The sequence below is a fragment of the Cyprinodon variegatus genome, unplaced genomic scaffold (genome assembly GCF_000732505.1).
Source record: "Cyprinodon variegatus isolate N-32 unplaced genomic scaffold, C_variegatus-1.0 Scaffold48, whole genome shotgun sequence".
NCBI classification, from domain to species: domain Eukaryota; kingdom Metazoa; phylum Chordata; class Actinopteri; order Cyprinodontiformes; family Cyprinodontidae; genus Cyprinodon; species Cyprinodon variegatus.
The window spans coordinates 1,051,354-1,066,632 of record NW_015150501.1 but is presented as its reverse complement, the minus strand read 5'-3'; the positions used below and the strand labels follow the sequence as shown (position 1 = coordinate 1,066,632).

The following is a 15,279-nucleotide window of genomic DNA, read 5'->3' as shown; positions in this document are numbered from 1 at the left end:
AGGCCGATACAGGCCGATACCGATAGGGGGCCGATTATATCGTGCATCCCTACTTTCATGAATCAACAGCCTGTTTTCAGTAACAAAAAAGGCATCCCAGTCAGATTTAAGACTTTTAGATCAATCCACAATATTCATTTTCTTTTTCTTTTTATTATCCATTCAGACTAGAACTTGTTGGTGTGTTTGGATCATTGTTATTGTTTCTAATCCAAGGAGGGTTTAGCTGAAGATGTTTTTTTTTTTTTTCTGAAAATATTCCACTTTTGCTTCAGTCTCCTGATGATTTCCCATAAAATCCTAGGAATATTATAGTTTTTGTAAATATGACACATGGTGAGCATTGGTTTTAGCCTTGAACTCTCCAACGGTTGCAATTATTGAATCAAGAAAACTGACCCGAGGCAAGACAGGCCTGCAGCTCTGTCAGTTTAAATCAGTGCTTTCCAAACAAGTCTTGCCTCCCCTTGTTTGGTTTACAAGAAAGTTTTCCATTGAATAGCTTATAAATTAAAACCAATGTTAAGTTTTAAAAACATAATTTTTTGAGGCAACAAGTTTGCAAATTATTTGAAAGTTAAGTCAATTTAATGCATTTTATAGTGCAGTTACATTATGATTTTATTTATTTTTTACATACCATTGTATAGCTTTAAGGCTTTTCTCTTCGTTTGGGAAACTGCTTTTTGTTTCTTTCACAGGGTATCTTGAACTGATATAAAAATATGTTTTCATTAGTTAAAAAAATTAAGCACAAGGAAAAAACAGAAACCAACAGGATTGTTTGGTGCATTTTTTCTAAATACTAATTTATGCAAGTATATCATTTATTTTATTCTCGATATATTCAATATCAAACTGGGTTAACAATGAATATAAAAAACAAAACAACCTTGCTCTGAAAATGAAGTACTGGAATAAAAATGAGTAAAAACAAGCCAAAGTTCAAATACAAAACTTTTAAGGATTGTTAGAAATCCTGACATAATATGGATCAAGGCTACTTTAAAAGTTTAGAAGATGTGGGTCCTTGGAAAGAAATGAAAAAGAAAACATTAAACAACTCAAGACTTGGACGCATGGAGCAACAGCAGAAAGTCTGGTCAAGAAAGCACATCTACGCGTTATATACTGATTACTTTATTTATTTTACCACCAGTAAACTGTTGCACTGAAACATGAATGAGACAAAACAACAGGGCACAATCGACCAAAACATTTTAAGACTGGGTGAAAAGGACACAATATAAGGGATCAGAGAAGAACAAGAAACTAAAGAGACCACCTCGCTCTAAGTGTGACCTTGCTCATTTGACATCAACACAATGTTTTCTCTGAACTCTTTGTTTCTGAGTGATTTTGTATATTTGGGGCTCCACTGAGGCTAGTGACTTTGTAAAATCATTAGCTATATGTTACACCACTGCTGATGTCTCTGGCATTCAAAGGACACTGGGGTTGCGGAAGTTGTGACCAGCAAAGCGGGCCTGGACACCCAACTCTTCCTCAATCCTGAAAGCAGAGAGGACAGCAGGGATGAAACGATGGATGAAAGGTATAAAAATAGCTCACCTTAAATGAACGGAGAAGATTACAGTATATGCCTTGATAAATAAATTATATCAACAACTCACCTCATGAGCTGGTTGTATTTGGCCAGGCGCTCTGATCGACACGGAGCTCCAGTTTTGATCTGAAAAAAGGCAAAAAAAAACTATTGTTGTGCATTTTCTGCCAAAATAATTTTGCTCTTCAAGGTTTGAAGTTTATTATTTTTGTATTTAATGATTTTTTATAGGTGTCATATTCCGGTTTAATATTTGATAGAATGAGGTGAGCTATGAAAAGAAGTTTTACCAATAATGGGCTTTTTTTCATTTAACAAAAAACAATTAATGGAAGGAGAGAAGGATGGACTAGTGGATAAATGAATGGATGAATTTTTTGGACCATGGAAAACAAAATAAAGTTTAAAGATTGTATGTAAAGTAAAATGATCAATGTGTACTACCTGTCCGGTGCACAGACCAACCACCAGGTCAGCGATGAAAGTGTCCTCCGTCTCACCGGAGCGGTGGCTCACCATCACCCCCCAGCCGTTCTCCTGAGCCAGTTTGCACCTGAGAAGCAAGCAGACAGCTTGGCTGTCATTTCCATGTACCTTAGTGTATGGTAGGCATATGTAAATGACATTTTTGCATGACATGAATACAAACAGAACATGACATACGCTTTGATCGCCTCAGTCACAGATCCAATCTGGTTTACTTTAAGAAGCAGACAGTTGCAGGCTTTTTCCTCCACAGCTCGTTGTATCCTGCGGGGGTTTGTCACAGTCAGATCATCTCCAACAACCTGCAGAGAAAAGTTCCAGAAAATATGGAAAGAAATAGGTTTTTCTATGGCAACCATATTTGAAAACCACGTTCACTTCTTTCAGAAATATAATTATCCGTTTTATATAGTCTCTTAGTACAGCTGTAAATATGTAGGTCTGTGCAGTGTTTGGTTGCTTATTGGGTCATAATTGCTGATGAAAGTATTATAAAAAATATATGTCATTTAGAGTAGATCTAACAGAGCAGGTTATCCTTTAATGTATTGACTAATCCTGGAGTAATTTAGTGTACTTGACTCTAAAAAATTTTCTTCCTAATATCTTGGCTGATCTCTTTGAAATTCCCCATGATATCACAATTGGAAGCAGTGTGTTTGATGTTTTGCCTTAAAAAAAGAATAAGTGATCCTCTTGCCTAATGTGGAATTTTGGACATAATGACCTCAAACTAAAGATTGCTAAACATTTTCAGTGTGTGATTGTGATGCTGCAACAAAAATGTATTTATTTTAAAGCAGGTAAATTCACTATAATTGATATATGATGTTTATATCTGATCAGACACAAAGTTCTGTAAAAACTTGTATGGTTCAGGCAGAAGTTTGAAAAAAGGACTCTTTTAAAAAACATTTTAAATCAACAACGTCAGAGTGGTGAAAATCAATTTGCGTCATAAAAACACTGTCATCATATCTCACCTGGATGCCAACTGATGCTGTAAACTGCGACCAAGCAGGCCAATCATCCTGGTCAAAGGGGTCTTCAATTGATACAACTTGAGGAAAGAAATGGGAATAGGAGTCAAATATCCCATTTTAAAAGGAGGGCACAGTGGGATATTCCTATGTTAAATCCTAATAATGCCATACACATTGGTGTGATGCTCCTATATCTGCAGGAACAAGCCACTGCAATACTTGATACACACCTGGGTAGTTGTTTATAAAGCCTTGGTAGATGCTGGCCAGTTCCTCAGCGCTGATGTTGCGGGCAGCATTGGGTGGAGACTTGAAGTCCAGGTCATATTTACCCTCACTGAAAAACTCAGAGGCGGCAACATCCATCCCTATGACCACTCTGTCTGTAAACCCTGCCTTCTCTATGGCTGTCTTAATCAGCTCCAGGGCTGACAGACAGCAATCAACAAAAAGATGTCAGTTAATATGATCTTAAGTAGGACATCATTTCCAGGTTAGTTCATCTCTCACCTTCACTGTTCTCTTGAATATTTGGGGCAAATCCACCTTCATCTCCCACATTTGTAGCATCTTGGCCGTACTTCTCCTTGATGACGCTTCTCAGGGTCTGGTAAAGCTCTGCTCCCATCCTCAGGGCGTCGCGGAAAGAGTCCGCACCAACAGGCAGAACCATGAACTCCTGCATGGCCAGTCTGTTACCAGCATGCGAGCCCCCATTGATAACATTGAAAGCCTACAAGAGAAAAGAACCAGGAAGCAGTTTTAACATTTTGACACATACTTATGGGTTGATCTACCCCGTTCTAGTTGATTTTTTATTTTTTTGGCACTGTTCTGCTGAAACTGAACCTTTACTTCTGTATCAATACTTTACAACTCCAGACAATATTTCTTCCAGTAATGCACTGGATCTCTGTATTCCCATCATTTCTCACCAGCTTTTCTGTTGAGACCTAACTATCCCCTCACCATGATGCTGCCACCCCCCTGTGTAACTCTGAAGATCATCTGTTGAGGATGATTTCAGGGTTAACATTCCACCGGACACAGATTTTTTGCATGTAAGCCAAAAAGTTTAAGTTTGGTCTTCTCTGACAGGAACCCCCTCACCCACATGCTTCTTCAGTCCTCTGCTTGGCTTTAGGAAAACTTCAAATGTGTTCTTTTAGGGTTTTGCTTACAGATTTGAATGATTTCCATCCATGCTTCCAAAAAGGCTAGATTTCTGGTGCTGCTTCTAGCTGTCTTATATTGACGTATCAACTTTGTGGAATCGAAATGACCACAGAAAGTGCAGCAATGACCCGAAAGTTTAGGAAGGAGCCATCTCCTGCAAAGTTTGCAGCTTTGACATATTCTCTGTTTTCACATGTTAGATTACACACATTCTGGACATTATTTTATAAACTTTACAGTCATCATGATGACATTTGTTCACTAATGTTATCTTACATCTGGATTCACACAAATTAAACAATTACCTCTATATCTACTGATAAAATTAGGTTTTTGCATTTTTTTTTATTATGGTTTAAGGGTATATCAGAAGTTAAAACAAAAGTCGAGTCAATGATTTGATGACTTGAGGTAGAAAAGGCTTACAACTCAATTTTAACTTGAGTGATTTACCTTGGGCTTTGATGTATTTACTTAAAATGACTTGATTTTCTCATTAAAGACAAAAATGTTGCATGCAAAATAATTTCAGTAAATTTTTAATCCATCCACATAGTTTATTTTCTCACACCTTTAACATTTTAGCTTGTCATATGACTTGCTAATAGCTTGAAATTTTTTCCATAGAACTTGACCTTAACTCGAGACTTGTCCATCATGTACAAAATCATAAACTGATTTTAGCCGATCGCAAAAATGGCTAAAAAAAACACTATTTTTTTTTTTGGGTTATGGAATGAAATAATAATTTTGCAAGGCACTGAATCTAGAAAACTGTTTTGCAAAAAAATCACTCACTGGAACAGGGAGGACGAGGTCTCCATTTCCTGCCAGATCAGCGATGTGACGGTACAAGGGGACGCCTTTCTCCGCAGCACCAGCTTTGCATATAGCCAGAGATACTCCCAGAATAGAATTGGCCCCAAACTTGGCTGTAAGGAAACACAGAAGAAGCCTCATCACACATGGATGCAGCTGATGCAGGCTGGTGCAGCTGCATGTCAGTCCAAATATCTCCGTACAAGAAATGCAGGCTTACATTTGTTGTCAGTGCCATCCATTTCAATCATCATGTTATCTAGCTTCTCCTGCTCCAGGACACTGATTCCCTGGTAGGAAATCAGGCTGTCACAAACAGTGTAAACAGATTTTTCATGCTTCCCTTCCTGCTCTTTCAGCAGCTGATACTCACAGACTGCAGGAGAGCAGGCCCCAGGGTGTCGTTAATGTGACCAACAGCCTTGGTAACACCTTGGAAGACAAAAATAAATATCAAGATTTAAAGAGAGCAACCACAGAAAAGGAGGGATGCATGCTGTCAGGGGTCACCTTTGCCCTTGTAGCGAGTCTTGTCTCCATCTCTGAGCTCCAGTGCCTCATAGATGCCAGTGGACGCACCGCTTGGCACGGCTGCCCTGAACAGACCTAGATTAGGGGAAAAGGTTGTTTTTAAAAGGATGTGAAGACTCATGAGGCAGTATGCATTTTTACAGTATTTTCTGGAACCTTTGGCTGTATGTAGATCCACTTCCACTGTTGGGTTTCCTCTTGAATCGAGGATCTCCCTGGCAACAATATTCTCAATAGACATCCTGCAAAATATAAGGCGTTAGCCTCAAATTCTTTTTATAGCAGATCACAAGGTAAGTCCATGGAGAAGATTTATACTGATAGAACTACCATCATGAGGCAGGTAGTAGAGGAGAGAAAAAAAAAATGCAGTAAAATAAGATGATTAAAATGCATTTCATTACAGCCCAGTCGATAAAGAGCCTTCAGATTCGCTTCCTCTCATGGACTCACACTGTGATTACAGTGACGCAGCCTGATGGATGAAAAAGCTGTGGAAACTAGGCTCCCTGAGAAGACTCTCACACGCAGTTAGAGCTGGAAACATACATCTAAAGCCAATACTGCATGCCTTTTAAAAAAAACCCTGCCAACTCCTTTCAGCTCTAAAGCCTGTCCAATATACCTGCTATCTCAGTCGGTGACTGATATTATGGTCTAATAAGAGGGGGAGATAAGACAACATGCAGGAGGGGATGAAAAAGACCAGAAAGAAGATGCTTGAAGGGAATGAGAGAGTAGATCAATCTTTTTTAACATTACCTGCTGTGCGTTTGATCCTTGTGGATAGAGTGAGTCGGCAAATGACAGTGGGAGTCAGAGGGATGAGAGGCTGGGAGGACGAGTGGCAAGAGCGTATGACGTAAAGGGGGGAGGGGGGAGTGAGTCATGGGAAAAGGTTGCAATACAAGGAGAGAGATGAAAGACGGAATGGTATGGCTGGAATTGCATGGATTTTTTATTTTATTTACAATGAAGATATGGTCTTATTTAACAGACATTCTCTTTTATTTCATCCCTGGACATTTTCTGACGTGAAAAACAAACAAATACACAGGCTTTTTTTTTTCTTGCTGTCAAGTCCAGAAATGACTACGGTACATCCTAGTCTGGATGAGTAGGGAAAGAAAAAGGAAACAAATCGCTGTCTCAAAGACATGCAGCAGACATCACAACAAAGTAAACCTTGTAAGACAGATCTGTGCACAAAGTGGGTCATGTTGTCAGGGAACATTGGAGATGTAACAACGCGGATGAAAGGAGACAGGTAGACAGGTGACAGGAGCTGCAGCTGCTGCAAGGAACGTTTAAAAATAGCCACAGAGGTAGTTAAAGAAACAGAGAGCTCAGCAGGAGGCAGGATGCGAGCCCACCGTACTAGATTTTTGACAGAAAATTATACTTCTCTATGTTCTGTTGAAGGTTTTCTTGCATCACAACAAAATTTAACATGTACAGATTTGACATGATCAACCAGAGTAGTTAATTGCAAAGTTAAGAAAATTGCATTGCATGCATTTCTAGTCTGACCACTTTATTTTGGTACTACTAAATAAAAAAAAAAAAAAAAAAAACAGTGCAACCATCTGCCTTCGGAAGCCAAAATATGAAGTCCGCCAATATATATTTTTATTGCAGATATAGGTGCTCTCTAAAACCTTAGGTTTAATTAGAGGCAGTCAACCAATCAGAGTTTGATACATTTTGAAAAATTGGACTAAAAACACTTGAGTTTACAGATGTGCAAAGCTATATTCATACCACAAAACACTTGCTGTGATTTCAGTGAAGGTAGCTCTACAAAGGATGGAGTAATTGTGGCATAAAACAATTGGACGTCACTTTCAAGATTTCTTTTTTGTGCATAGTTTTCCTTCCATATCCCGATATACTTGGACCACCTGTGTTGGTCTATCACTGCAGCAAAGTGACAAAAAGAAGAGCAACTTCAAGAATCTGTAACACTTTTGCAAAGCAGCACAAATGAAACCTTTAAAAAAAAAAGAAAAAAAAAGGGGGGGACTTTTAACAACTGTCACCAGATTTATACGTTTAAAACTTTGCAAAGCAAAATATCACAAGAGAGACATTGTTAATTATCTAACAATGTTTAATGAACTTTTATTTAGTTAGATTAATCAGGTAACAGTATACAATTCACAGACACACTAGTGCCCTCACAAACATAAAATGGACTGTACAGCAGAATGACTGAATACTGCAGCAGCGAAGTGCAGTAGGTAATGACATGTCAAGTTTTGAGAATGAGTATATATTTATATATAAAGTGAGTGTGGTTTCACCCACATTTACACAGGGGTGTCCGTATAGCTCTATGTAACAGTACAGAAATTGATCTGTAAATGTAGCCATTGAGAATGTTTTATTTCGTTGATCCTGTGTGTAAAATATGTTGCACATGTTTAGACAGTCCAGTCATATCAAACATTAATGACGGGCAGCTCCGTCTTCGGTGTGTTTCACAGCTTCGGGGGAAGCGCTCCCTCAGTTCCTTCCATCTGCTTCCTTGCAAAGTGGTACACCTGTAGAGACAGAGCGCCAAGGAGACATAACATTAGATCAGGGTTACTTCCTATACATTTTTAATATCCAGTCCCATAATTACCCAGACTCAAGCTTAGATACTCAATATTTGACCTTTAATAGAAACAAACCTTAAAGCTATTTTCATACTGATCAACAGAATGTTAAAACTGGTAATGGATTTAAGGATGATTGGGGCATTTCAGCTTTTCTGACTAAAAATTATCAGCATTATTATTGTGGGCTTGTCATAAAATTGCTAAATTATTCAATAAATATAGATCTTATTAAAGCAATTTCTGAACACAAGTATGTAAACTACTAAGATAATAGTTTCATTGCTTTGTCTTGCATTTTAACAAAGCCCAGTTGAAAATCCTTCCAAGTGAATACGCCACAAAAGCAAAAGCCAATAAAATGTTTCCTGCAATCATAGATTCCTTAACTGGAATTCTCTCCCACATACCATCTCATTCAATATCCAAATGAACTAGCCCCATTTGCAAAGGCTCCTTTTCCAGTTTACCAAAATGTTAGACATTTGTTATCATGATACAGTTTATCATACATTTCTTGTCTCCAAAGTGTTTAGTGAAAACAAATGGCTATTGGTCAACATGGACAAAAAAAGGAAGATCATTTCCGTTTGTACTTTTCCCACATAAACAACAGCAGGATGAAAAGTCTAACCTCACAGATTAATTTATTCAACATTTTCACAAGCACTTGTACCAATAATCTGCAGCTCTACAAATAGGTACATGTCTGATACAACACAACAATGCTATATTTATAAAGAAAAATACTGAAATCTTACACTTAGCTCTATAGTTGAACATTTTCTACAAAATTGAAACGTGAATATTAACAACGCATTTTGACCTCTGATGAAACCATAACAACTGAGAAACCTCCTGTTGCAGGGACACATGCATAACTATGAGGACAACAAGATAATGAACTGAAACACAAACCCAAGACTACAGAAAAGTAGCTTCAAACCAACTGGTTATATCTGGAAAAAGAATTAAAATAGATGTTGATCTACAGTAACTGCTTTTTAAACCTGAGTGAGCTCCAGTGGATTAGTAGATGGAAAAGAGAAAACACCCAAAAACAGGTAGACTTGTATGTAACAAATTTTTTTTGCAAAACTAAAAAAAAATAACACTGGATTAACAACTTTTTAGGAATAAAAATTACAAATCTTATCAAAAATACTCTCTCCATGTGATAATGTGTTCTTAAATAAAAGTTTAGGAATAAGTCTGTAAAATAAGTTGTAACAGAGCGTAAAAAACCCCGTGACACTATGAATTATACAAAGCTCTAAAGAGGTGTAAATAGAACACTATTTTCCAAGAATACCAACAGCCTAAAGGCTTTTAAAATTGCTTGAAAAACAAAAACAGAATTTAATAATACTGGCTAATATGCATCTTGAAATATAAAACAAGAAAAAAATGCACCTGAGATAGACAGCTCATAACCAGAAAATATTGAGAGCCATTTCAATGGCTGAATAAAACCGTAGTTAGGTTGACCTTACCTTCTCACCAATCATAACGGGGACGTGTGTGATGCTGGCGATGTCGGGGAGACTCATGTCGATGGGGGGGTGTTGAGCTGGAAGGGGCAGGAAGGGCCAACTGCTGTCCTCCTCCACGCGGATCCTGACCATACTCCAGTGCACGGCCATGGTGGGGACCATACCTTCCTGCCTCCCTCCTCCATTCCTCATCAAACGCTGCAGCCTCACCTAATAAAGATGCCGGGTTTAAAATATTGCAGTACTGCATATACTTATTTTAACACTTGTTTGCCTTGTTGAGTTTTCCGTTCTAGCATACTGCTAACTGTCAAACAGAAGCCCGTATTATGAAGTAACTTTTGATACTCACTCTCATCAAGGTTAATGAAGTCCTGCCGTTCCTCTCGATCCCCAGTGCGCCTATTTCGAGAGCGCTCCAGTATGTGTGCTCGCTCCCCGATGTGATGGCCTATGGCAAGACGCTCCAGGCCGCTCTCACTGTCTCTCATTGACTGCCGTGTCTCACGGATCTGAGAGAAACAGTGAAAAGAAAGAGTTTACAAAACAATCCTATGGACTGCACTCTCAATGAACCACTATAGCACACATTTATACAGCTCTAGATCTGCTCACTGTCAGTACAGTTAGTGGTTTTCAATAAGTCAGTGAAGCCAGGGGATGACCATGCTTAAATAAACACACCAAGGCCCACTGTTCAGCCAAGTGAATATGGTAATATAACACCAATCCTGATAAACGTCTCAAAAATTTTATTATATTCTTACTCCTCCAGGGCCTGTTCTTGTTTGACTTGTCTGCTGATAAACTTTAGGAGCTCCCGGGTCTGAGGAGGAATACGAGATCACTGTTGAAGACGAAAATGTTTGACAGTTCGGTGATCCAGTCATTCTTTCCTATGAGAAGAAACATAATGAAGAACTTATTAAAAAACATGATGAAAACTTGTGTAGTTTAGACATAGGGGTGGTTTATCCCTTTGACAGAGCTTCTTACCATGTTTCCCATCATTTCTCCCATCATGCCAAACATGTCCATGAATCCTCCTCCCTGCAAATATTGAGAAGAGCCTTGAATGTTGAGTTTTCTGGAAAAAATATGGTTTCAGCAAGCTTCAGTAGGAAAATACATGTAAAGCTGACTTACTTAGCAGAAAACGACTACGGCATAGTCAACAAATAACTTACTTCCAATTAGTAATGGACAATAATTCAATATCAATATTCATTGCATAGAATTTTATTCAATAACAGCGACAGGACATGTCCAATATTTCATATACATTCCAGTCTATGATTACAGCATTTGTCATTGACTGACGTTCCTGGTTTTATATCCTTAATAGGCAAATATTTTTAAAATGTTATATTGAATGAGTTTTACAAAGAAAACTTGTCATACGTTTGTACAGGCATCTGCTGTGGACATTCTTTAGTAGTCTCTCTGAGGCTTTTATTTTGTTTATATAAATACAGAAATTATATTGTATGGACTGAATTTAGAAATATATAGTGATATAAGTTATAGTGATATTGTCAAGCCCTACATCCATTTTAAGTGAACTAATATCTTAAGCAAGTAAAATATAATTCTGTCAACTCAAGTTGATGTTTTTCAGCTCTGATATACGAGTTCATTTCTGGTTCACAAAAAACAGGAGCTAATGAACTCTACATTTTTAAGCAAGACCAATTTTAGTATACAAAATACCACAAATGTGCTAAAAACATATAGATATAAATCAAGTTAAAATAATAAGAAATGCATTTCAAATAGACGTAAAAAGGGGGCCAAATATCTGAATAACTTTAGCAAAGCCGAAGCTTTAAAAAGCTTTTTTATAATAGAGCAATAACTTACATGAAGCTATTAAAAAAATGCATTATTAGAGTAAAAACATCAGCTGCTCACCATTCCCATCATGCCAAAGGGAACAAGGGGACCCGCCTAGAAAGAAATTCCCAATTAAGCCCAAAATAAAACAAGACAAATACTAATTTGGATATTAGACAATATTATGGACCGAACAGCCCATTACCTGTCTGCGTGCAGCACGATGCGGCTGAATCTGGGGAGCAAGAGCAAATGGATCCATGGCGAACGGTCCAAACATACTCCTCATCTGCTGTCTGTGGGCAGCAAATGGATCCCTGAAAGAAAGGAGTTCAACGGTTAGACAAGTACAATTAACACAACAAAGAAGGCTACTAAACTAATAAAGTAGCATAAATAGATAACATTCTTGTTGTGAATGTTCCAAATCTATAACGACAAAACTAATCAAATTAGCCAATCAGCTGCTCAGAAACTCTCATACCCCTGTAAAGGAAGAAAGGTCTGTATTGGCATGATTAAAGAAAGCCAATATTTTTTCGTTTTTTTTTTTTTACCTTAAGCCTTTAACACGTCCTCTCAATGACATCTGCCCTCGGGCCTCAGTGGCATCACCATTAGAGATTAGACACATCTTCAAGCTTATGATACTCCATCAAACATGGTAGGGTGTATTTAAATCAAATAACTCATATTAATCAGATTTTAAAACTATTTCATTTGCATTATTTACGTCCTTAAGATCAACTATCCAGATATAATGGCTCTGCTGCCTCATCGAGGCAGTTTAAAAATATTGCTTTTGATGCAAGGTTTTAAAACCAATAATAAACAACATTTAGTTTTTCCAGAAATTATATTTTTCCAGCATGCTTAGCATATTTCCATTTTATTGTATATTTTGTCGAACACAGTGTGACGTGTTGATGTAAATATGCTGGGCAAGAAATGCCTAGAAAATACTAGAAATGTGCTGCATTGGGCTCACAAACGGATTTGGTGATTACAGAGGAGGCAACAGAAAACATAGCATTGATCAGCAATCACTGCAGCGGGAATTTTAATACAATACCTTTGGGAACTGATAGTTCTTGTGTATTTATTTAATTATTTTCTCGCTTTATTGTCTATCCAATATGGTGGACCGCTACAGGGCCCCACCACAGCTGGGTACAATAACGAATGACAGGCTACCTTCTGCAGTGCGCTGGAAATGTAGCTCTTCTAGGCTGATAATGCACAGAAAAAACAGACATGACATCGTCCCGACCATATGCACCGAAAGCAAATACTTACATCATGAATGGATCGTCCTCGGCGTCACTCAAGAAGCGAAACATGCTAAGCGGTTTAACTCAGCTGGCTAATGCTAGCCAGCTAGCTTCAGTTAAAGAGGCGTTAAAAACAGTGACAGTTTCAGTTCAGACTAAACTGTTGGACTTTTAGTCCACCTGCCTCATGCGAAAAACCCCCAACAACGCGACAACCGTGTCTGTGTACCAGTGAGGTTTCTATCTGGAAATATCACTAGACGGTAAATTCCAGAAACCTGGAGCAAACATTGAAAGACGGAAGTCCGTCCCTTAACAAAGGAAAACACCGCTGCTAACAAGCTACAATCGAAGCTTAAGAGCGTGACTTCCTGTACTTTTCAAAGTAAATGTGTTCACTAAAAACTTTCAAAATAACTTACCAAATTATTAACATCTTTTTTGTAGAAGATTGCAGAAAAACCATTGGATCTCCTCTGTTAAAAAAAGAAAAGAAAAAAAAATATTAACAAACTCACTACAATGCTGTACAAATGCCTTCTTCACAGCAAGTTAATTGCAGTTCAGTTGTCTATGTCTAACATCACAGTTTTTCATTTTACAGACAATTTCAGTAAGTTAAATCAGAGGCGTAGCCAGAAAATTTTTATAAGGGTGGCCAGGCAAAAACTAATGTACAATGAGGGGTGGCCGGAAGCAGATAGACACCAGAACCTCAGCGTCAATCTACAGTGTTCCAACAGGAAAATCAATGAGCAAAACATCCATATTTTCTAAATAAAGACAAACTATACATTCCTACAGCCTTTGCTAACAAATAGATGCATATATTTCAACATCCATCATTTCTAGATAAAAGGTATTGTGGATAAAACTCTTTCAGTTTTGAGGCATAAATCTTTTCTATTGTCATTACTTACGTTCTAGTATTAATAACCATTCTGCATAAAATTGATACTTACAAGCACTAATATCTACATAAATTGATTATTTGATAAGTTTTTATGAAAATTGTTATTCTCTTTGATTTCACTGAAGACTCCTAGATGACTTGGAGAGACACATAATTTTCTCTTTACCCCATAGAACACAAAATCTAGTTCTGAAAAGAGCATGAATTCTGTACTTATCATCTCTGATGTGAGCATTTTTATGTGTGTAATTAGCCACAAAAAATTAAAATGTTTTAAGTATTTCACTTGAGAGTTTTACTGCTGCAACCATCTGCATTAGAGGGGGAAAAATGGTAGGGGTGGCCACCCCTGGCCCCCCCATCTAGCTCCACCCCCTGAGTTAAATACTATTTTTTGCAGTCCATTCAGTCTCGTTTAAATCCATTGCAACATGGTTAAATCTAAGCATGCCACTGTCAACTTCAGATCAGATTCAAATCAACAATGCATCATTCAATTTCATCTATTTATACAGTTCCAAACCAGATACCTTCACAAACTATATAAATAAATATAATATAATAGTCATTTCCTTAATGGCATCTTACTAAATTTTAATGTTTTATACATATTTGTTTTATATTTGCAAAATAATAGAATAAGTAGATGTATACTTCTTATTTTGGATATCCACATGTTATGTTGCTAGTAGGTAGATTTTCCATATACCTATGGGAGGCACAAATGTTGGTTCAAACAATTACGGTACTCCCAAGCATAAAAAACATAAAACGAAAGGCTGATCAGTGAGGAAGAAGAAATGACTATAAAATTAACAGAAAGACCCAGATTCCACTCTGTCCAAGGAATCTAGCTATCTTTTTCCTGACACTAGACCTGTACATGTCTTGAAAATGAGGAAGTTCAGCCCTGATAATCCTCTCTGCAGGCCTAATTGTTTGTTGCAGTTCGGTCTGCAGAGATAATAATGTTGAAATATTTAATTATCATTTAAAAATATTTGACAGGAAGTCAAAGCCTAGGCCAGAATGGATCCTCCAAACTAACGATGACTATAAATTATTGCTTAGGGCCATAATAAGGCACTGGATTTATGGGTAGTGCTGTGTATAAGCAAGGCCACCCGTTTGGAGGAATTGGCCAAATTTCCAACAAACTGTTCGATAAAACTTTTAGAAATATACCCTAAACCATATTAGGCATGCACTTAAAAGGTAAGTCTACAAAATAATAAGGAAATATATAAACATCTAAATATGAAAAGGTTATTACCTGGCTGTGCTGTTTTATTTTGTTTTGCAGCAGAATCTTCTTTTGGACTGCAGGACTGTGAAAACTCAATTTGAGGGCTATGGGGGTTTTGGTTTATGTAGATATGCCAGAATGATTCTTTCCCATACGGGGCAATACAGTGGAGGTTATTTTGTTTCTACACGCATATCCTGAGCACTGTGCGGCTGCACAGCAGATAACACCAAAATATAGTCCTTTGCCAAGGAACCCTTTACAATGGAGGTCTTCAACAGGAGGTCCGTGACCCCCTGGGGGTTGTAAAAGTTTTGGTTGATTTGACTTTTTTTATATTCCCCCCTGCAATTTTTCCCAC

General features: G+C 37.6%; 2 protein-coding genes across 2 annotated transcripts; both read right to left on the bottom strand.

Annotated features, from left to right (window-relative positions):
• Positions 1 to 1,001: 1,001 nt before the first annotated feature.
• On the bottom strand, positions 1,002 to 6,467 carry eno2 (enolase 2 (gamma, neuronal)). The gene is made up of 13 exons (XM_015370821.1): positions 6,325 to 6,467; positions 5,719 to 5,804; positions 5,542 to 5,637; positions 5,405 to 5,463; positions 5,252 to 5,321; positions 5,011 to 5,144; positions 3,547 to 3,769; positions 3,267 to 3,464; positions 3,037 to 3,113; positions 2,231 to 2,355; positions 2,012 to 2,120; positions 1,635 to 1,693; positions 1,002 to 1,512 (listed from the first exon to the last, which is right to left on the bottom strand). Exons 1-13 carry the CDS (start codon positions 6,450 to 6,452, stop codon positions 1,443 to 1,445), a joined length of 1,434 nt encoding a protein of 477 aa, XP_015226307.1. The 5' UTR covers positions 6,453 to 6,467; the 3' UTR covers positions 1,002 to 1,442.
• A 163-nt stretch (positions 6,468 to 6,630) lies between these two features.
• On the bottom strand, positions 6,631 to 13,074 carry mlf2 (myeloid leukemia factor 2). The gene is made up of 8 exons (XM_015370822.1): positions 12,785 to 13,074; positions 11,694 to 11,805; positions 11,567 to 11,602; positions 10,652 to 10,705; positions 10,423 to 10,551; positions 10,008 to 10,167; positions 9,656 to 9,865; positions 6,631 to 8,105 (listed from the first exon to the last, which is right to left on the bottom strand). Exons 1-7 carry the CDS (start codon positions 12,826 to 12,828, stop codon positions 9,660 to 9,662), a joined length of 741 nt encoding a protein of 246 aa, XP_015226308.1. The 5' UTR covers positions 12,829 to 13,074; the 3' UTR covers positions 6,631 to 8,105; positions 9,656 to 9,659.
• Positions 13,075 to 15,279: the final 2,205 nt, after the last annotated feature.